The following is a 21,706-nucleotide window of genomic DNA, read 5'->3' on the forward strand; positions in this document are numbered from 1 at the left end:
GTGCTCATTGGTTGTTCCCTGGGGTGAGCTCGGGGTGAATGACCTAGTGCTGTCATGTGGCTGATCTGCCTCGTGAACTCTCCCTCCTGCAAGCTGAGCCGCAGGTGCTGGCCTACTCCCCTCGCGGTGGGGGTTCTGGGTGGGCTGGAACCTGAGAACGTCGCCTAGGTCTCTACGCCTTAACCTCACACGTGGCGTGCTTCCTTTACACAGTGGCCAGATGCCCAAACCAACACGATACGGTAGGCAAGGTCTTTAATACAAGCGAAAACGAGGGAACCGCCTCTCCACCCGCCACCCCGGAGCTAGGCTGGGCGAAGAGGGTCCGAGTCCTCGGTCGCAGGCACATCCGGCGCGGCCGCCGACCACTCCTAGCGCGGGAAGTTCTTGGGATACAGCTGGAAGAGCTTGCCTTCCTGCGTGGGCTCAAAGCCGTACCGTTCTAGGCGCTCGGGGTCGAAAGTCCCGGCCCTAAAGTCCTTCTCGATAGCCGGCGCCGCCGTCTCCAGAAAGAGCTGCTTGGCCGTCAGGGGAACGTCCGTGCCCTCCGGGGCGCGGTAGTTCACGTAGGGCTTGAGCTTGAAGCCGGCCAGCTCGGGCACCACCAGCTCCGGGACCATTTCCTTGACCAGCACGAACCTGCCGCCGCGACCGTGGAAGCCGACGCCCTTGGCACCGCGGCTCTTGTAGAAGGTGCGCGGGCCCCGCTTGCTGGTCCACTTGCTCATACGGTCGGCGCCCCGCACCAGGGCGCGAGCCGCCCCGCTCAGGAGGCCCATGGCGAGGCCTGCGCACAGCCACCACGCCGCTGCCGGTTCCAGCCGCCTCGGATTCCGGCCCCGCCGCGCTGCGCTTCCGGCGCCTTCCGCAGCTTCCGGCCCCTCCGGCCCCCGCGCCGCAGGAAGAGCGGCTCCGATTGGCTGCGCCGTGTCGAATCTGCAGCCTCGGCCCTGGGAGGGGGCGGGACCGGCGGCGGCCCGGCCAATGCGCGGGGAGATCCCTCGCCGGGGTGGGGCGCCAGGAGCGCGGCCGTCGGGGGCGGGGCTTCGAGGCGGCGCCGGACGACGGGAGGTGGATATCGGGAGCGCGGACGTTGGGGGCGGGGCTTCGGGGAGGCGGGACGGGAGCGCGCGGTGCCGGTGAGTCGCCGCCTAGCGCCGCGAAGTGGCCGGCCTAGGGGTCTGAGTCTGTGAGGAGAGGTAGCCATCGTCTCCCCCAGCCCGCGCCGCGACGACACTGCCCCCAGGGCCGCCGGCGCCCCCAGCCCGACGTCCGTCATCTCGACCCCCGCTTAACTCGACGCCTCCCAACCCCGACGCCCCTCAGCTGGACGCCCCTAAACCCGATGCCCCCAAGCCGGGTGCTCCTCAACCCGACGCCCCTAAACCGAGTGCCCCCTCCACCAGACGCCCCCCCAACCTGAGAGCCTTCAACCGGACGGCCCCTTACCCCCTACCCTCCAACCCTGCGCCCTCCCTTAACCACGCCCTCGCTCCGCTCCATGCCTTCAGCCCCGCTGCCCCCGGCTCCCCAGTTCTCCTGGACTTGACCACCTTCCCTCTGGCCCCACGCTGTGGAGCAAGCGGAGCAGCTGAAGGCGCTTCCGTCGTGTGGCAGGTGCTGGGGGCTTGAGCTTTTGTCCCCCTTGAGCCTGGTGGGCACCGGGAGATGGGACTGGGCAGGGCTGGGCGGTAGAGCTGGGGTCTAGGAGCTGCTGGTCCTTGAAAAGACGTCTGAAAAAAAAGTTTCCCACAGGGCACAGACCAGTAAGCAAATGCAGGTGACTCTGCACCTGCCTTCTGCTCCCTGACTTGTCTGGGTGGGATTTTGGAAGAGATAAACCCTCCCTTGCTGTGGCCCTTCTAAGAGAGCTGGGAGCCACAGGGTGAAGGCCCTAGACATGGCTCCTTCTCCTGGCAGAGAGGTCAGGTGTGCAGGGCTGCTCCTCACGTTCACCGCAGCCGGGACCAGCACACCCACCTCCAGGGCCCACCACACTGGGTGGAAAACCCTGTGCCCAGCCCACTAGGGAGGGTCTGGCGCACAGCCTGCGGTGGCCACACACCCCTACCCCTACCCAGCCTAAGCCTCCTCGCCATGGTCCTGGAACTCCCGGCTGCACTAGGCCTTTGCCCAGATGCCCACACTTGTCTTTGACTGGGAGAGGAGCCCGGGGCTTGGCAGCAGTTCCTGGTTCCTTGGGCAGCCACACCAGGGCTGTTTACAGAGAGGCAGGTGGCTCCCTTTGCTTGCTCCCTTTGTTTTCTCCATGGAGAGCACAGTGCTTCATCAGAGTTTTCCTGTCAATAGACATGTAACTTAACGTGGACAGGAATTCAGGGAAGGGCTGGGAGGTACCGCATTGCACGTGAGCCTGAGGTGGGACAACCTGTGCCTTCCTTGGAACCAGTCTGTCTTCTTTTGTTTCACTTTTTAGCCATGGAGCAAGAGGAGGACACTGGCCCAGAGGTACAGAACCTGAGGAGTCCAGTGAAGAGTCAGCCTGAAAATTCCCAGTGTGGCCGCTTCTGGACAAGGAGAAAGCTGCCCTGCAGCAGCTCCTTGAAGTCGGCTGCCTGCGGGAGTGGCGTGTGGGCCTCTCTTCCCCTGTCAGGACTGAACCCCTCCCTCTGTTCCTCAAGGTCACACTTGTCAGTTCCTGCTTCCTTTTAGGAAGCCTGCTTGCTTTGAGGTAGGGCCTTTTTCCTGGGGAACATCTGTAGCCGCATCACAAGGACTTTTATTCCTAAACCAGAAAATTAGATGCATTAAAACAGCAGTGAAAAGCTGACAAGTCGGGGACGTCAGCCACTAGAGGCTGTATGAATAGGTGTGGGTCGCTCTCTCGACTGTCCCCCCGGCTCCTCCCCTCCCCCCGCCTCCGGGGGTGGCTGAGCTCAGCGGACACACTTACGAGGAGGGTGCCTGTCTGCCACCCAGTGGAGGTGGTCTCTAGCCAAGCACACAGCCTGGGCCAGGAGGGCCTGGGCACCTCACTCTGAGGCAGAAGCTCCCACTGCTTCCTCTGCTTTCTGAGCCAAGTTCAGGGGGTTGAGTCTTTGGATCACTTCCTTGTTCTGTCTTGATGTAACATTCTGCTTTTGAAACAGTTTTCTGAGTGCATTGATCTCCTCGGGTTTTCTGGCATCAGCACTGTCTGTGATCCTGGCTCTGAAGGATCAGGCAAGCTGCTTTAGTCCTTGGCACTTGTGTAAAAGCTTGACAGAATTCACACACACACCGCCCCCCTCCCTCAATCCATCCTGTTCCTGACTGCTTGGAAGGATGTGAGTACCGGGAGGAGTGGAGCGTAGTTGCTTGTTTGACTGGTTTCTTGTCTTTGCAGGGAACCTGCCAGCATCCCTGTATAGGAGATCCAGGCCATCTGCCCACTCACCGTTCCACACTCACTGTTCTCTCTTGCATCCCTGTCTTTCTCCTGGGGTCTGGCTTCTGAATCTCCTTGTTAACTCCCTCCCTGGGAGCCCTTTGCTGTTCTGTGCTGGATTTAATGTTCTCAAGATCCAGCTGGCTCGTTAGGGTTTCTCAGCACTGCTGCTGTGTGGGCGCGCGTCCGCCCTTGGGCTAGCAGCATGAGGTCCTCCTTGTGATGCGCGGGCACTGGAGAGGAGGCCTTTGCACGCCCCCGCCAGCCAGGTTTGCTCCTCTGGACTTGCATCCCGAGGAGCGGGGAGGCTGAGAATGGAGGGCTCAGATGCCCGGCGCATTTGCGGTCAGTGCAGCGCAGCTGCTGGCCCTGCCCAGCTGTCCTGGGGGCGGGTAGCCCTTCTCCAGAGCAGAGCGGGACCCGGGCCCCTGCCTCCTGAAGGTCCGCTTCGTTGTGGAGGTCTCCAGGGCTGCCAGAGTTTTCCCTGACCCACAGCTCTGTTCTTGCTCCCTGAGAAGCCAGGGCTGTGCCCATCCTGGCCCTTCCTGACTGCAGGCTTCTCCCGCAGGTGGGCTTCTATCTGGCCACCCTATGGTCCTGGGGTCTGGAGCTGATGGGGCAGCATTCCCAGTCCACCATGGTAACCACCTCACTGCTCCCGGGTGATGGGCGGGCCCCAGCATCTGTGGCCCCCTTCGCCCTTGGCCGCCCGGGCCCCTTTGTGTCCAGCCTGTGTTTGGGGTTGGGGGGTCTTGGTGCCTTGCTGATGGGTGCGCTCTCTATGACCTCACCCAGCTGCTGGGGATTGTGATTGGAGTCTTCCTGGCCCTGGCCCTCATCGGCACCACCATCTTTTTTGTGTACAGAAGGGTTAGCCAATTCCGTGAGTATCTTGCATGAGGCTGTGGCTCCAGTGGGGGAGGGAGAAGAGGGCTCGAGAGGGTGGTAGGTTCAGGTGACTTTCCCCATGTTTTAAGCTCCCACAAATAGCTCTCAAGGCATAGTGGCTTTTGTTGAAAACTGCCGGCCTGTCAACAGCTCGTCAGACCCATGGAATTTAACTGTCCTGAGCTCTCTCGGCTCTCATTTGAGACCCATGGAATTTAACTGTCCTGACCTCTCTCGACTCATTTGCAAGAAGAGATGAAGTCCCGCTTCCTCTGCCTGGGTGTGTCACAGCCCAGAACAAGATGCTGTGTGGCACAGGGTGGGCAGGACGAGCTCAGTGTGCACCTGTGCTGGCCCACCTGTGCTCAGGCAGCCCCTTGGTGCCCCTTGCAGGACAGGTGCAGCCCAGTCCTCAGTACAGGTTCCGGAAGAGAGACAAGGTGATGTTCTACGGCAGGAAAATCATGAGGAAGGTAACTCACGCTGCGGGCCCCTCCTCCCTCAGAGGGGTTGGCTTCAGACTGTGCCTAGGGCCATGCAGGGCCCCGGGGCTTGGGGAAGGTCTGGGGCGGGCACAGCACCCAGAGAGGAAATAAGCCAGGAAGGAGGGCAGAAGCCCCTCCCAGGAGCATCCCCGAGTGGGTCGAACAGAAGGTCCTGGCTCCGATGTAGATTGGTGGGCCTCCCATGACTTGGGGCCGGGCCCTGCAAGGCGGAAACTCCCAGGCCTCACTTGCCAGTGCCACAGCCGTCTTGGGGATGAGCAGCCTTTGCTGGTGGGCCCCATCCCCTCCCACCCACTGAGGACAAAGGGCTCAGCAGGCTCCCAGAGGTTTACTGTGCCACAAAAGCACGCTTGAAACATTGGCTGACATGTAAAAATCTTTTGTTTGTTAATTTTCTCTAGATGCACAGTTAGTGTGTGTTCTTTGTAGAAGAACTTGAACTGTCAGACGAGGAGTCATGGGTGTCCCTGGGTGGCTCCTGCTCTTCAGGGTCAAGTGCTGTGAGAGGGAGGTTGGTTCAGGCTGCCGTGTCTGCCGGGGACGGCCCTGGGACGTGGTGTGCAGGCTGCTGCAGTCTCGCGTGGGGCTACACGGAATGACCTGCGAGCAGGTCTCAAGGCACTCGTGCGTGGCTAGACCTGGGGCTGTCCACGGATGACCCCACTGGGGACTCTGTGGTGGCAAGCTGGATTTGGTCTAAGGAAGACAGGAACGTGGTCTGGTGGGGCTGGAACCCCTTGGGGGCAAGGAGGAGTCACGGTGATGACACTGACAACCGCAGCCAGCACCTCGGGGCAGACACGGCTTGGGAGCTGCCCAAGGGGGTCGGCTGACGCCTGGGTAGGAGCCAGGCCCTTTGTACTCCTTGGCAGCGCTGTTTGCGGCGGTCTGGTGGGCCTGGACTGTGAGGGGGACAAAGAGCTGTCCAGGCTGGGAGGGCGTGCAGGCGCTGGGGCTGCATGTACCAGCGTGACGGGTGTGAGGAGGGCGCCGGCCTTCCAGGAGAGGGACGCAGGGCCGAGGATGTCGGAGCTCTCGGGGCACCGGCTGTCTGGGCGCGTGGCCCTGTGTCCTCCCTGTCAGCAGCGCCAAGGAGGTTCCCTGTGTCCTGGGCAGGCGAGCAGATGGGGTCAGGCCGGAATGCTAGTGTCAGGCCTGCAGGGGCCACGTCCTGAGGGCTGGAACCGACCCTGAGACTGGGAACTGGATCCCACAGGTCTCCGAGTCCAGACTTAGCCGCCCCCTTTCATTCTGCAGGTGACCACGCTTCCCCACACACTTGTGGGGAACACAGCTGCCCCCCGGCAGCGGGTGAGGAAGAGGACCAAGGTGCTGTCTTTGGCCAAGAGGTACTGGGAATGCCCTTCAGACCCGTCAGGCCCCAGCTGCCCTCCCCAGTGGGCTGTCTGTGGCTTCCCTGCTATGGGGCTCACAGCCTAAATGCTCTCTGCTCTATTTTTTAATTTTAAAAATATGCAGTAGCTTAATCTGGCTGCATCAGGTCTTGGTCGTGGCACTCAGGCTTTGTTGCTCTGTGCCATGTAGGATCTTAGTTCCCCAGCCTGGGGTCAAACCCGCGTCCCCTGCATTGCAAGGTAGATTCCTAACCATTGGGCCACCAGGGGAGGTCCTTGCTGTCTGCTTTTGAGCCCCTCTGGGCCTCTGCTCCAGGCGTGTGCCTCTTTGCTCTGTAGGATCCTGCGGTTCAAGAAGGAATCTCCTACCTTGCAACCAAAGGAGCCCCCGCCCTCCCTGCTGGAGGCTGACCTCACAGAGTTTGATGTGAAGAATTCTCACCTGCCGTCAGAAGTTCTGTACATGCTGAAAAACGTCCGGTAAGAGAGAGGTGGGCCTGGAGGCTTTCTGTGTGCTTGCCTGGCCTCCGAGGTGTCCTGTCCCTGCGGCCACCGGTGGTTGTGTCGACAAAAAAAAGTCAGTAAACAGCCTGTAACAGGAACAGTCAAGAGTTTTATTTGAGCCAAACTGAGGACTGTAACCTGGAAGACAGCCTCTCAGACAGCTCTGAGGAGCTTCTCCAGAGAAGCATGGTTTTCAGCACTGTTTTATATCTCGTCTGAATGAAGAATGTTAAACTAGTAGGGATGCATTCCTTCAGGGTATCAGAAAGAAATCAAAACCAGGTCCGCACGCACACGGCGAGTCAGTGTGGCATCGGCACCTGGGAAGGGAGTCTCGTCGTGAAAGGAGCACCAGGATTGACGGCCCAGGGTGGGGGGCACTGAGCCCTGACTTTTAGCCTGGGCGTTCCTTACTTCTGCCAAGTGTTCAGTTCAGATCAGTCGCTCAGTCACGTCCCCATGGACTGCAGCACGCCTGTCCGTCACCAACTCCCGGAGCTTGCTCAAACTCAGGTCCATTGAGTCAGTGATGCCATCCAACCATCTCATCCTCTGTCGTCCCCTTCTCTTGCCCTCAATCTTTCCCAGCATCAGGGTCTTTTCCAGGGAGTCAGCTCCTCGCATCAGGGGGCCGAAGTGTTGGGCGTCCCAGCGTCAGCGTCAGCAGTGTGCCCTTCAGCAGTTAAAGCGGATGCACAGTGTGTGTGTGATCAGCCACAAACAGGACGTTCTGTCTAGAGAGCATAAAGCGGGCGTCCACGCGTGGAGCAGCCGGAGCGGCCTCGCACGTGATGGCCCCTTTCGTCGCTCGGCAAAGCGTCTGTCCTCCGCTGTCACTGCCCCCTGGTGGCGAGCAGAGCCTCCTCGCCGGTCCTTTCCCATGTGCGTCTGCCTCTCAGAGGCTCTTCCTTCAGGACGATACAGAGCGAGTGTGGGAAGTGAGTGGCTGGATGGAAGATTGACAGTCTGGCTCCCCGTCTCTCCCTGGAAGCCCCAGCTCCTCTTTGCAGCTCTTCACTCACTGCGCTTGGTTACAGACCTGCCTGAGAGTTCTCTGAGCTCCTGGGACAGCAGCTGATGGCGATTCCTAGACCACGGGCTCCTGCCCTGCTGGCAACCAGGCGCTAGTGCCGCAGGCTCTGTGGCCCTTGGGAGCTCTCCCTGTGGTCTGGCCAGCAGGGAAAGTGGCCTCTGTCCCTCCCCCCACTTCCTGAAGGTGTCCCACGTGTTCTGTTTTCTGTAGGGTCCTGGGTCACTTCGAGAAGCCGCTATTCCTGGAACTTTGCAAACACATGGTCTTTGTGCAGCTTCTGGAAGGCGAGTACATCTTCCGGCCGGGGGAGCTGGACAACAGCATCTATGTGGTGCAGGACGGGCGGCTGGAGGTCCGCGTCCAGGACTCGGTGAGCGCCCTTGGCGGGGCGGGGGCGCTGCTGTGTGGGCGCTCAGTGGTCTGCCCTCTTGAACATTTCTCAAGTCTTCCACTGAAAAGTTAGTGCGAAAAGTTAGTGTTGTATGTAGACAGGAGAGTCATATGTTATTTCTCCAGCAAAATATATGCGGTTGAATACAGTTAAAGGCCAGCCTGCACAGCAAAACCAGGTCCTTTGGGTGGTTCAAAGAGGTAAGGCCTTCAGCTGGCTCACATGAGAAGTGTCCACTCCTTGGCCCACCTTTTGGGATTTTGCCAGTCCTGAGTTCATCGAAAACTTCTTCCATATTCTGAGGTGGCAGGGCCTGTAGTGGTTGTCGTTGAGTTGAACCATTGGTCCATTCAAACAGGTCCCTAAACACTCCAACTAGGAGTGAAAAGTTTGTCATGAAGCCGTCCCCCTGCCTTTCTGCTGAGCATTCCCGAGTGAGCTCCAGGATGCTGGCGGAGTTTTGAAGTGTGAAGGTGGAGTAGTGCGGCCGTGAACATGGCACTTTGCAGCTGGCTTTCGGTTCTATGTTGTGTGAGCAGCTGCTGCTCCACGTGCTCCCCGTGGCGGCGCTGTGAGCCTCTGCGCCTGTCCACAGTGGGGCTGGGCAGCACCCCCTTCTGTCTTCAGGCTGGAAGCGGAGCTGTTGCTCTTTGCCCTTCCGGGTAGTTTTCTACGGCTGCTTCTGTCCTTTCTAGTTTTCTCTGGTGCAAAATCCAGTGGAGCACCCGGGTTACTCTCAGGAGGGCCGGGGCAGCTGAAGGCCTTCCAGCTCCAGTCTGCGCAGCTGTCTTCTGCACATTCCTTCACGCCTTCCTCATGGGTGGTGAGGCGGCCAGAGCACCTCAGAGAGAAATGCGGAGGGCCAAGCTGAGGGCCTTCGGAGTGCAAAATCTCAAGCTTGAGTTGTTCGGAGGAAAAGACACGTTGGACCGCAGCTGCCCTTGACGCGGCATGTCAGCCTCCCGGACGCAGGGGCTGCATGGTGGCTCACATCATTCCCAGTGCCTGAGGGCCCCTCAGTGGGTGGGCACTGATCTGTAAGATCAGCTGCGTGCTTGTCTTATTTTCAGGTTTCAGGCTATAAATAATTTTAACTGTAAGAAAATAATTAAGGTATTAATTCAGCTGGAAGCTAACTCCTCGCTGCCTGCTTCTGTTGAATTATGTGCTTAAATCAGAGTTGCCGGGTGAGGGGGGATCTTTAGACCAAGACTCCTGGGTACTTGGTTTATTTGCCTGGTGGTAGGTGACCCAGGCTTCCCACCATAGACAGTAAACCCTGGACTGCATGGGGTTGTCCCCATCCCTGGCCACGTGAACTTCCCACCTGTTGGGCCCTGGGTGGACCTGACCCAGGACGGCTCCTGCATGTCCTTCCAGCTTTTAGATCACAGTGTTGTCGGGGTACAGGTCTCGTGTAGCTTTGTCTGTGAGTGACCTGGGGAGATAATCAGAAAGGACATGCTTTCATCCAGTCTCCTCTGGTGGCGGGGGGGCCTCCATGTCATCTGCCTGGCAGGCCTTCCCAAGAGGGCCAGAGCCTTTGGCCCAGATGGAAGGGCTCCTGGACTGTGACCTGTGCCAGGTTTGAACAAGTTCAAAGGTATTTTTCTGGGTCACCCTGAGATCAAGTTCCTATCCTAAATCACCAGCATTGCCTGGTTTCCTTTCTCCTTTAATCCAGTGGGAAAAAAATATGTCAAAATGCCATCATGTATACTGAGAATAACTGCGTTTTTTCCCACAGCCTTTTAGTTAGGCCCACCAGCTCTCTCAGGCAGATCGTCCTGGTGCTGACAAGACACAAGGCTGAAGGCCAGGTTGGGCCTCCCTGTTCCTCTTAGTCACCCTCGTCTTCCTGCTCTCGTTCCGCACTTCGACAGGGTGCAGCCTCTGCCCCACACAACCAGTGGTGGGTGGCGGCTTGCCTGGCCGGCCTGGCCCCGCCATGGGTGGCTCTCCTCTGCTTTCCAGGCGCAGGACGGCACTGAGGTGACAGTCAAAGAGGTTCTGGCTGGAGACAGCGTCCACAGCCTCCTCAGCATCCTGGACGTCATCACCGTGAGTGTCTCTGCTCCCCGGGTCTGCCCGCACTCGCTAGATGGCGGGTCCGTCGGCGCCCAGGCCAGCTCTCCAGTGACGGGAGGGCCCCCCAGTGGGCGGGGCCGTGCCTGGAGCGGCCTGGGAGCGGCTCTGACTAAGGGTCTGAGGGGGCTCGGTGTGGGCTTGTGGGCTTTGGTGTCTCTTACGTGGTCAGTTTTTGGCCTGAGCAGCATGTGCTCGGGCTCCAGGCGTCACAGGCATAAAGCGCCACAGGATGAAGGCGACGTCTCCTGTCTTCAGGCCCTAAGGCCCCTTCCCAGGAGAGGCCCTTTCTGGATCTTCTGTGCTAACACGTGTCCGTCGTGATTTCTTCAGCTCTTGTGCTCTTCATCAGAGCCATGAACGGCCTTGTGTGGACACTGTTTCCCGAGTTTGAAGGCCAGTCTGTAGGGCAGATCCTTAGGAGACTCACTGGATCCGAGGGCGCTGCCTCCAGCCACAGACACCGGAGAGCCAGGCCCGAGAGGGCGCCTCCCCCCCAGTGAGCATCTCACAGCTGGTGCTTGCTGGTTGCCTCGCTGTGTCCCACGGTTTACTGGACCCGGGGTGGGCAAGGTGCAAGCGGGGAAGCTGGAAGAAGGTGTGAGGAGGAGCTGCTGGCCTGTGCGTTCCCTCTTGACCGGCGTAGAAGGCGTGGCAGCAGACACACTGTGCTCCCTCTTCTCACGGTTGCCCCGGGGGCCCAGCTGCAACACACCGCAACATGGACATGATGTGGCCTTAATGCTGCCTCAAGGGCTTTTCAGGGGGAGCTTATGTATGTTTACAGGACAGAAGTGGCCTGTGGCCAGGTGGGTGCCTCGTGACGTGCCTGCGCAGTGCTGTAAGCGATCTCAGCCGCAGCACAGCCGTGCCCGGACAAACCGTGGGGCGGGAGTGAGAGGCCCTGGGCATGAGAGAGCCTGAGCCCCGCCGTCTTGGCGAATCGGGTCTTTCTTCACATTCCACCTCTTCAGGGTCTCTCGCCTCATAGTCTGTGCACAGTCGTCTTCTGCAGCGTTCCTGTGGTGAATGACACTGACTCTTGGGTTTATATCTTGCAACAGTAGTAGGGGCTGCAACAGGAAACAGCGCTCGTCACCCAGGATATAACCTGGACCTCACATTACTTGTAAAACCCCCACAGGCACCAGGCCATCCCCTTCAAGAAGGAGGTTTCTGTGGCGCTCACAGTCCACCCTCATGATTACACTTTTGTAAATCTGAGGACACAGCCTTTACAGCACATTGTTCTGAATCTACAGCGCAGGACACAGCCTTTACAGTCTGCTGCCCTAAATATACATCATTTGGCCACCAAGCCATCAGTGTGTGCACTGGGACCAAGAGACTGCTCCAGCTTGCCGTGAGTAAGGCTGCGCTCGGCGCCAGTGTCGGCCAGGACCAGTGCTCTCTGTACACTAGCTGGTGGCCAGTGGATTGCAAGCTCTGCATGGGGCCTCCAGTCCCTGCTTGGGCTCTTTGGGTGGGCACGATGATTTGAGCCCTGTTCAAAGCAGAAAAGGGCATCTGAAGGAACACCCTCGGGTGCCATATAATCTTCTGAGCCACCCATGTCTCTTGCTGTGGGCGCTTCGACTGCTGTCCACTCTCAGTTGCACGGGTGGCCTTGCTAACAAGCAGGGACCTGAGTCTCAAAAGTTCTACACCCTTTGTCTCAATGAGGGGCGAGGGGTTATAGATGCCAACTGTTCTATTTCATCCCCAGAACAAATGATAGCATCCACCCCTGTGTCCCAGAGTCGCAAGAGCCGCTGCCGGGGCTCCCCTGCTTCTGCTAAAGCTGCTTCCCCAAGTCCAGCACCTCGGCCTGAGCGTATGGTTGATGCATTGTGAACTCAGTCACACTGGGGGCCCCTGGCGACGCCCCTGCCAGGCCACAGGCTGCTCATGCCTCACTGTCTGCAGCGCACCGGGCCTTGCTGACACGCAGGGGCCCGTGGTCTCATATTGCTCATCGTCACCACCTCTTCTGTGATTGTGGCTTTCATTCTGTCTTATCTCTGATGGATGAGGTTAAGAGGCTTGTGAAAGCTTCCTGGTGGGAGGGATTGGTTGTGGGTAAAACTGGGTCTTACTCTGGTGGGCAGGGCCACGCTCAGTTCAGTTCAGTCGCTCAGTCGTGTCCAGCTCTTTGCAACCCCATGGACTGCAGCACACCAGGCCTCCCTGCCCATCACCAACTCCTGGAGTTTACCCAAACTCATGTCCATTGAGTCGGTGATGCCATCTAACCATCTCATCCTCTGTCAACCCCTTCTGCTCTCAATCTTTCCCAGCATCAGGGTCTTTTCACATGAGTCAGCTCTTTGCATCAGGGGGCCAAAATACTGGAGTTTCACCTTCAACATCAGTCCTTACAATGAACATCCAGAATGGACTGGTTGGATCTCCTCGCAGTCCAAGGGACTCTCAAGAGTCTTCTCCGACACCACAGTTCAAAAGCATCAATTCTTCAGCGCTCAGCTTTTTTTGTAGTCCAACTCTTGCATCCATACTTGACCATTGGAAAAACCATAGCCTTGACTAGACGGACCTTTGTTGACAAAGTAATGTCTTCTGCTTTTTAATATGCTGTCTAGGTTGGTCATAACTTTTCTTCCAAGGAGTAAGCGTCTTTTAATTTCATGGCTGCAGTCACCATCTGCAGTGATTTTGGAGCCCAGAAAAATAAAGTCAGCCGCTGTTTCCACTGTTTCCCCATCTATTTGCTGTGAAGTGACGGGACCAGATGCCATGATCTTCATTTTCTAAATGTTGAGCTTTAAGCCAACTTTGTCACTCTCCTCTTTCACTTTCATCAAGAGGCTGTTTAGTTCTTCACTTTCTGCCATAAGGATGGTGGTATCTGCATGTCTGAGGTTATTGATATTTCTCCCGGCAATCTTGATTCCAGCTTGTGCTTCTTCCAGCCCAGCGTTTCTCATGATGTACTCTGCATATAAGTTAAATAAGCAGGGTGACAATATACAGCCTTGACGTATTCCCTTTCCTATTTGAAACCAGTCTGTTGTTCTATGTCCAGTTCTAACTGTTGCTTCCTGACCTGCATACAGATTTCTTAAGAGGCAGGTCAGGTGGTCAGGTATTCCCATCTCTTTCTGAATTTTCCAGTTTATTGTGATCCACACAGTCAAAGGCTTTGGCATAGTCAATAAAGCAGAAATAGGTGTTTTTCTGGAACTCTCTTGCATTTTCGATGATCCAGCAGATATTGGTAATTTGATCTCTGGTTCCTCTGCCTTTTCTAAATCCAGCTTGAACGTCTGGAAGTTCACGGTTCACATATTGCTGAAGCCTGGCTTGGAGAGTTTTGAGCATTACTAGCGTGTGAGATGAGACATAATGTAGCATTATTGCAGCCACAGGGGCTTTCCAGGTGGAGCTTATATCTGTTTACAGGACAGAAGCGGCCGGTGGCCAAGTGGGTGCATCATGACACACACGCGTGGTGCTGTCAGTGGTCTTAGCTGCTACATGACCACGTCACAGAGCGTGGCGTGAGGGCGAGAGGCCCTGGGCTGGGAGGCCGGACCACCGCCATCCTGGCGGATTTGCTCTTTCCGTACACTACTCCAACAGGTTAAAAAAATAGCATCTCATGTTAGCTTATCATTTTTAAACTTTGCATGATGGAATATTTCAAACATGCTCAAAAATAGAATAGAAAAATTAGTTTATCTCTGTCACTGGCTGCAAAGGCTCAGCTCAGTGTGCCCCGTTTCCTCCCAGCTAACTGGAGTTGCGTGTTTAATCCTTTCTTCTGGTCAAAGCCTACTTACAGGAAGCAAGCCTGCAGCGTATGCGGCTGCTCTGATAGGTGCGTGCCCCTGTGCCACTGGAAAGGTGTGTTTGATTTTAATCTTATCCTTGGAAGTTACATCTTTTGCTCTTCTTTTTAGCTGTGTACTGAGGCAACCTGTACTTCAGTTTCCCCAGACACTGCACAGAGGGGTCTCTGGGGCAGTTCAGCAGAACCATGGCAGGGCTGCTTCTGTGCCGGCCTGGGAGTCTCGGGGCTTGTGTGATGCTGGCCCAGCCCTAAGCTGTGCATGGTGAGGGTGACAGGCTCCAGATGGAGGCTCCAGGGGTGTCCGCTGTGCTCAGCCTGCCCGTCGGACCAGTACACATGCGTTGAGCTGTTTGGGGCCGGGGGGGAGACGTGCGTGGGACCCGGGTCTCCGTCTGCTCCCAGGACCTGACCTGCCTTTAGCACATGCTTGGCCAGGGCTGAGAGGGACCCCACCCACTCTGAGCAAACCTGCCTGCTTCCTGCCTGGGGGCAGCCCCTGCCTGGAACCTTGTGCTGGGAGAGGGCACCCGGGTGTGCCAGTTGGGCCATAGGACGGTGGTTCTGTGGGGTTCGGGCTTGAGTGTCTGAGTCTGTGAGGTGTGCTGTGGGCCTGGAAGGTCTAGACAGGCTGGCTGTCATGTGGGGGGGCTCCTAGATAAGAATGAGAGAGGAGCGCTGGAGGCTCATGTCTTACCTCTCGGTCTTGATCCCGATCCCATTGTGACTTCTGGGCTGAGCACCCTCTGTGGCAGCTCCGCAGGCTGTGTGCTGAGAGCAGGGCCAGGCTCCTGCTGTCTCCCAGGCGCTGGGTCCCCTCGGCCCGGGGCCCCCGCGGGCTGCTGTCCTGTCCACACAGTGCCCCCGGGGCAGAGAGCGGGGAGAGGGGGTGTTTGGAAAAAACACGTCTGTACTGAGTTAAATTGGACATCATTTTCCCCTCACCAAATGTGCATTTGTGACTTAAAATTCTTTTTATTTGTTCTTATCAAAATAACCTGAACAAATTTAACAATGTTGCTGATGTTTTGTGAAGTGCAGCTATCCACTCCGCCACCCTCTCCCAAGAAAGGCCGCCTCCAGCTCTTTGAGTCCCCTGGGCGCAGCTGCGGCTCTTGCTGCTGTACGACTCTTCGGTCTCGATTTTGCTCTGACTTCCCGCTGCAGGAAATGTCCTGCCTGCCTCACCGCCCTGCTCCTCTGTCGCACCTGTGGGCGTGGTTGGCAGCTGAGCCTGCAGAGCCTGGAGGTGAAGTTCTGTTTCGTTCCCCTGGAGTTGACAGTTGCCTCACTGCGGTCGCTTAGTTTTCTGTGCGTGGCGTGCGCTGCTGCCCCTGTCCAGGAGTCCGTGAGTCGGGGAGCGACCTCCGGGTCCGCAGGCTCTGTCCCCTGTGAACTTCTGGGGCACTCGGCCCAGCCCCCGCCCCGGGGAAGGGCTCCTTCCTTCCTGGGCAGGGCTCCCGCCTCCTCTCCTGAGCTGCCTGTTCAGGTGGAACAGACCCTCTGTTGCTTCCTGAGAAGTGTGCAGGGAGGGTGGGTTTTGAAACCTCACAGACCTAGAATTGTCTTTATTCTGCACTCCCTTTATCTTTCTATTGTACTTTTAAGGAGATTTTGTTAACCTTACTTTCCAGATCTTCCATTGAGATTTTAATTTCTGTCATCATTTTCTATTATAGAAGTCTAATTGACTTATAGTGTTGATTTAATTTCACATATACAGCAAACTGATTCAGCGATACATATTTTTTTTTTCAGATTCTTTTCCATAATGGTTTATTACAGGGTATTGAATGTACTTCTCTGTGCTATAGAGTAGGTCCTTGTTGGTTACCTATTTTAAATATGTCGTTCAGTTGCTAAGTCATGTCCAATTGTTTGTGATCCCATGAGCTGCAGCACGCCAGGATCCTCTACCCTCTGCTATCTCCCGAAATTTGCTCAAATTCATGTCCATTGAGTCGGTGATGCCATCCAACCATTTCATCCTCTGCCTCCCCCTTCTCCTCTTGCCCTCAATCATTCCCAGCATCAGGGTCTTTTCCAGTGAGTTGGCTCTTTGCATCACGTGGCCAAAGTATTGGAGCTTCAGCTTCAGCATCAGTCCTTCCAGTGAATATTCAGGGTTGATTTTCTTTAGGATTGACTGGTTTGATCTCCCTGGAGTCCAAGGGACTCTCAAGAGTCTTCTCCAGCACCATAGTTCAAAAGCATCAATGTTTTGGTGCTCAGCCATCTGTACGGTTCAACTGTCACACTCATACGTGACTGCTGGAGAACCATAGCTTTGACTAGACGGGCTTTTGTTGGCAAAGTGCTGTCTCTCTGCCTTTCTTCCAAGGAGCAAGCGTCTTTTAATCTCACGGCTGCAGTCACTGTCCGCAGTGATCTGGGAAAAGCCCAAGAAGATAAGATCTGCCACTGCTTCCGCTTTTCGCCCATCTGTTTACCGCGAAGTGATGGGACCAAACGCCATGATCCTAGTGATCTGAGTGTTGGGTTTTAAGCCAGCTTTTTCACTCTCCTCTTTCACTCTCATCAAGAGGCTCTTTAGTATCTCTTTACTTTCTGTCGTTAAGAGTGCTATCATCTGCATATCTGAGGTTATTGATAATTCTCCCAGAAATCCTGAATCCAGCTTTTGGTTCTTGCAGTCTAGCATTTTGAATGATGTACTCTACATATAAGTTAAATAAGCAGGGTGACAGTGTATAGCCTTGAGATACTTCTGTCCTAATTAGGAACCAGTCCATTGTTCCATATTTGGTTCTAACTGTTGCTTTTTGACCTGCATACAGGTTTCTCAGGAGGCAGGTACGGTGGTCTGGTATTACTGTCTCTCTAAGAATTTTCCACAGTTTGTTGTGATCCACACAGTCAAAGGCCTTAGCATAGTCAATGAAGAAGAAGTAGATGTTCTTCTGGAACTTTCTTGCTTTCTCCATTATCCCGCAAATGTTGGCAACTTAATCTCTGGTTCCTCTGCCTTCGAAACCCAGCTTGAACGTCTAGAAGTCCTCAGTTCATATACTGCTGAGGCCTGGCGTGAAGCATATACTGCTGAGGCCTGGCTTGAAGCATATACTGCTGAGGCCTGGCGTGAAGCATATACTGCTGAGGCCTGGCGTGAAGAGCTTTGAGCATGATTTTGTTAGCATGTGAAATGAGCTCAACTGCAAGGTGGTTTGAGCATTCTTTGGCATTGCCCTTCTCTGGGATTGAAATGAAAACTGACCTTTTCCAGTCCTGTGGCCACTGTTGAGTTTTCCAAACTTGCTGGCGTATTGAGTGCAGCACTTTCACAGCACCATCCTTTAGAACTTGAAATAGCTCAGCTGGAGTTCCATCACCTCCAGCAGCTTTGTTCATAGAGGTGCTGCCTCAGGCCCACTTGACCTCACACTCCATGGTGTCCAGCTCTAGGTGAGACCACGCCACTGTTCACCTGGGTCATTGAGGCTCTTTTTTTTTTTATAGTTCTTCTGTGTATTCGTGCCACCTTTTCGTAATCTTTCCTGCTTCTTTTGGGTCCCTACTGTCTCTCTCGTTTATTGTGCCCATCTTTGCGTGAAATGTTCTCCTGGTATCTCTAATTTTCATGAAGAGATCTCTAGTGTTTCCCATTCTATTGTTTTTCTCTATTTCTTTGCATTGATCACTGAGGAAGGCTTTCTTATCTCTCCTTACTATTCTTTGGAACTCTGCCTCCAGTTGGGTACATCTTTCCCTTTCTCCCTTGCCTTTCGATTCTTTTCTTTTCTTAGCTGTTTGTATACTCTCCTCAGACAGCCACTTTGCCTTCTTGCATTTCTTTTTATTTGGAATGGTTTTGGTCACTGCCTCCTGTTCAGTTCAGTTCGGTCGCTCAGTCACGTCCTACTCTTTGCGACCCCATGGACTGCAGCATACCAGGCCTCCCTGTCTTAGCACCAACTCCCAGAGCTTGCTCAAACTCATGTCCATTGAGTTGGTGATGCCATCCAACCATCTCACCCTCTGTCGTCCCCTTCTCCTCCTGCCCTCAATTTTTCCCAGCATCAGGGTCTTTTTAAATGAGTCAGCTCTTTGCATCAGGTGGCCAAAGTAGTGGAGTTTCGGCTTCAACATCAGTCCTTCCAGTGAACACCCAGGACTGATCTCCTTTAGGATGGACAATCTCACGAACCTCCCCATAGTCCTTCAGGCACTCAGTCTGCCAGATCCAACTCCTTGAATCTATTCGTCACCTCCACTGTATAGTCATAGGGATTTGATTTAGATCATACCTGAATGCTAATGATTTTCCCTACTCTTTTCAGTTTAAGCCTGGATTTTGTAATAAGGAGCTCATGATCTGAGCCACAGTCATCTCCCAGTCTTGTTTTTGCTGACTGACTGTATACAACTTCTCCATCTTCAGCTGCAGAGAATGTAATCAGTCTGATTTCAGTCTTGACCATCTGGTGATGTCCGTGTGTAGGGTCATCTCTTAGGTTGTTGGGAAAGGATTTGTTATGACCAGTGTGTTCTCCTGATCAAACTTATTAACCTTTGCCCTGCTTCATTTTTGTACTCCAAGGCCAAACTTGCCTGTTATTCCAGGTATATCTTGACTTCCTACTTTTGCATTCCAGTCCTCTATGACGAAAAGGAAATCTTTTTTTTTTTTTGGTGTGTGTTCTAGAAGGTCTTCTTTGGCATCAGTGGTTGGGGTATAGACGTGGATTACTGGGATGTTGAATGGTTTGCTTTGGAAACAAGCAATCATTCTGTGGTATTTTAAATATAGTAGTATGTATATGTTAACCCCTGGCCCTAGCCCTCCGCCTCTTCCCTTTGGTAGCTGTAAGCTGTTCTCTGTGTCTGAGTCTGTTCTGTTTGTGACTGAGCCCGCCTGTGGCATTGTTTGGCTTCACGTGTAGGTGATGCCGTGCGGTGCTTGCCTCTCCCGCTGACTCACTGAACCTAGTATGGTCGTCTCTGGTTCAGCTGTGTTGCTGCTAATGGCAGTGTTTTGTGTTTTCTTGTGACTGAGTGGCATTCTGTGTGTGTGTGTGCGGACACGCCACACACCGCGTCTCCTGTAGCCGTTCATCTGCTGATGGACGGACAGGCTCCCCGTGTCTCGACTGTCGCGCACAGTGCCGCTGTGAGCACTGGGCTGTGTATATCTTTGCTAACCAGAGTTATCTCCGGATCTTTGGCCAAGAGTGGGATTGCTGGGTCACGTGGCAGCTCTATTCTTAGTTTTCTAAGGAACCTCCGTGCGGTTCTCCATAGTAGCTGCACATTTACACTCCCACCAGCAGTGTGGGAGGGCTCCCTCTTCTCCAGTCACATTCTTTATTTCGAGAGCTTTCTTTCCTCTCAGTATTTTTTATGGATGAAGTAAGACGAGATCTCCTTTGCGCCCTGTGTCACCTCTGGCTCCTCTGAGTGTCTCGTCTCTGCTCATTTGTTTCCATCTCTCGGGGCTGGGCCTGCCGTGTTAGCAGCAGTCCGGCTATGTGAGAGGGAAGTCCACGCCTGACCTGGCCGCGCAGCCGGTGCACGTGAGCTGTGGGGCGTGTGCTGCTCGTGTACCGTGTGTCTGGAGTTTTGTCCCTTTTGAACACTTCCCTGCAATCCTGCCTGCCCCATTGTTGTAATTTTTACAAATTTGTTATGAAATATTTCAGATAGACAGGAAAGCAGGCAGGAAGCAGCCGTGTCAGCTGTGAGCCGGGTGAGGCAGCAATGGCCCTGTCACTCAGGCTGGCCGTGGGCTCCTGGTGCCACCCCGCTGCCCTCCCCCCTTTCCGAGGAGGCAGCTGCTCTTCTGCCTTTCCTCTGATATTCTGCAACGTGTGGCGCGCCTGCTGTGGCCGGCTCGTCCGCGGTGTCGCACCCTGCGCGGTTCTGCAGCGCCCTGCTGTGTGGGGGGCACCGGCATGCATCCCTCCGTGGAGGCGTGTTGTTGCAGTTCTGTTGTCCGCTCGCTGCCCTTTGGTCTCCTCGTTGTTGGCTGACAAGCTTTTGTGATTGTTTGCTCTGGTGGCCAGGGCCAGAGAGAGCATTTGTAGGCGTGTAGGTGTGTGCCAGGCCTGTGCACACCCCTGCAGCTGTCGCCCCTGCGCTTTCAGAGTTTCTCGGTGAGGTTGAGGGCATTGTTTTCCTAAGTAAACAAGTGCGTTTGAGCTGTTTTCAGTGTCAGCTGTTGAGCTGTCATTTTCTCTTCCCGCCCTGCCCTTAAACACACAGACATGCTCACAGATACAGACACACACGCTTTTTTCCCCGATTCTGGAACTGATGAGAGTCGCTGTCTGTCAGGGCTTCTGGGGTGGGGTTGTGGGGGTGTCCACCCCTGTTTCTCCCGGGGTCTCCTGGCCGCGTGGCTCCCTGGTGAGCGTGAGACATACCGCCAGCACAGGTCTTGTAGAGCTGGCCTGGAAGCGGAGTGGGGTCGTGTCTGAGAGCGACCCTTACCCCTGTCAGCCCACGAGGAGTTCGCCCGCGCCCCACAGAGCAGCCGGGGGTGCGTGCGCATCGAGGGCCGAGCCGTGACCTGGCTTGGCCTCTGCCTCTTCCTCCCAGGGCCTCTGGAGCTGGCCCCCAGGCCCTGTGTTGGGCGCCTGGCAGGTGGCTGCTCTGTGTTGCTTGGGGCTCCTGCTGCTTGTGGTGTGGTCGTGGATCTTCTGTGGACCAGCCTCCGCTCTCTCTTACTGTTTTGAACTCAACCTTTTTGGTTGTCATGGGTTTTGAGCGCTGCCTTATAGCTAGTTGGCTTACAGTGTCACGTTAGCTCCCCTGTGCGACAGAGTGGCCGAGCCATACTCGGATGCGCGCCGCTTTCCCTAGGTCCCTTTTCTTCACAGGTTATTGCGGCCGCTTGAGTGCTGCTCCCCGCGCCGTAGAGTCAGACGTTGTTTCGTCTGCTTCATACACAGGGGTGTGTCCGTGTCCATCCCGAACTCCTGCTTTATCCCTCCCTCCGTTTCCCTTTCTGTGGTCGTAAGTTTGTTTTCTATGTCTGTTTTCTGTGACTCTGTTTCTGTTTTGTAAACAAGTTCATTCGTATAATTCAAATAAAAATTCCACATATACGCGGAATTCATTCACCTGGTTAATTCCGTGATCTCTGTCTTGGACTTCCTTTACTTAGTAATCCCTAGGTCCATCCATATTGCTGCAAGCGGCATTGCTTCCCTCCTCTTTATGGTTGAGTGGCGTTCCGTAAATGCTTCCCAGGTGGCTCAGTGGTGAGGAATCAGCCTGCCAAGCAGGAGACACAGCTTCACTCCCTGGTCTGGGAAAGTCCTCTTGTCAAGGAAATGGCAACTCACTCTCGTATTCTTGCCGGGGAAATCCCATGGACAGAGGAACCTGGCAGACTACACTCCATAGGGTTTCAAAGAGTTGGACATGACCCAGCAACTAAACAGCCACAGTATCGCATTGTGCATACATGCTCCACTGTGTATACATACTCCACATTGTGTTTATATACTCCACTGTGTGTATATATATATATACTCCACTGTGTGCATACACTCCATTGTGTACATGTCCTCCACTGTGTGTATATAGGCCACACCTTCCTTATCCGTCCGTTTGTTGATGGACACTTAGGTTGCTTCTATGGCCTGACTCTTGTGAATAGTAATGCTGTGAACATTGGGGTGCATGTATCTGTTTGAGCTTTGGCTTCTTTGGATTCATACAGGGACAGCCTTCTCAGTATAAAGGATCTGAAGCAGGCAGAAAGGACTTCAAGGCAGAAGCAATAT

The 21,706-nt window shown here is 55.1% G+C and overlaps 2 protein-coding genes across 7 annotated transcripts in view; one reads left to right on the forward strand and one right to left on the reverse strand.

Annotated features, from left to right (window-relative positions):
- The first annotated feature begins 72 nt into the window (after window positions 1-72).
- Window positions 73-21,706, forward strand: part of PNPLA7 (patatin like phospholipase domain containing 7) — an 83,004-nt gene continuing 61,370 nt past the window's right edge. For 4 of the 6 annotated variants that reach the window (XM_042245313.1, XM_042245311.1, XM_042245314.1 and 1 more), the window contains exons 1-10: window positions 73-104; window positions 214-242; window positions 2,438-2,469; window positions 3,957-4,028; window positions 4,184-4,271; window positions 4,670-4,749; window positions 6,040-6,131; window positions 6,477-6,617; window positions 7,885-8,044; window positions 10,040-10,126. In XM_042245313.1, the coding sequence (XP_042101247.1) occupies window positions 221-242; window positions 2,438-2,469; window positions 3,957-4,028; window positions 4,184-4,271; window positions 4,670-4,749; window positions 6,040-6,131; window positions 6,477-6,617; window positions 7,885-8,044; window positions 10,040-10,126 (774 nt within the window). In that variant the 5' untranslated portion in view covers window positions 73-104; window positions 214-220. Of the gene's footprint in view, window positions 105-213; window positions 243-1,101; window positions 1,140-2,437; window positions 2,470-3,956; window positions 4,029-4,183; window positions 4,272-4,669; window positions 4,750-6,039; window positions 6,132-6,476; window positions 6,618-7,884; window positions 8,045-8,710; window positions 9,886-10,039; window positions 10,127-21,706 lie in introns of those variants that run through there. The other 2 variants (XM_027966034.2, XM_042245315.2) reach the window with 2 other exon arrangements.
- Window positions 239-857, reverse strand: MRPL41 (mitochondrial ribosomal protein L41). Its single transcript, XM_004005559.6, has one exon. The coding sequence runs from the start codon at window positions 777-779 to the stop codon at window positions 372-374; it is 408 nt and encodes a 135-aa protein (XP_004005608.3). The 5' UTR covers window positions 780-857; the 3' UTR covers window positions 239-371.

Source organism: Ovis aries, chromosome 3, assembly GCF_016772045.2.
Source record: "Ovis aries strain OAR_USU_Benz2616 breed Rambouillet chromosome 3, ARS-UI_Ramb_v3.0, whole genome shotgun sequence".
NCBI lineage: Eukaryota > Metazoa > Chordata > Mammalia > Artiodactyla > Bovidae > Ovis > Ovis aries.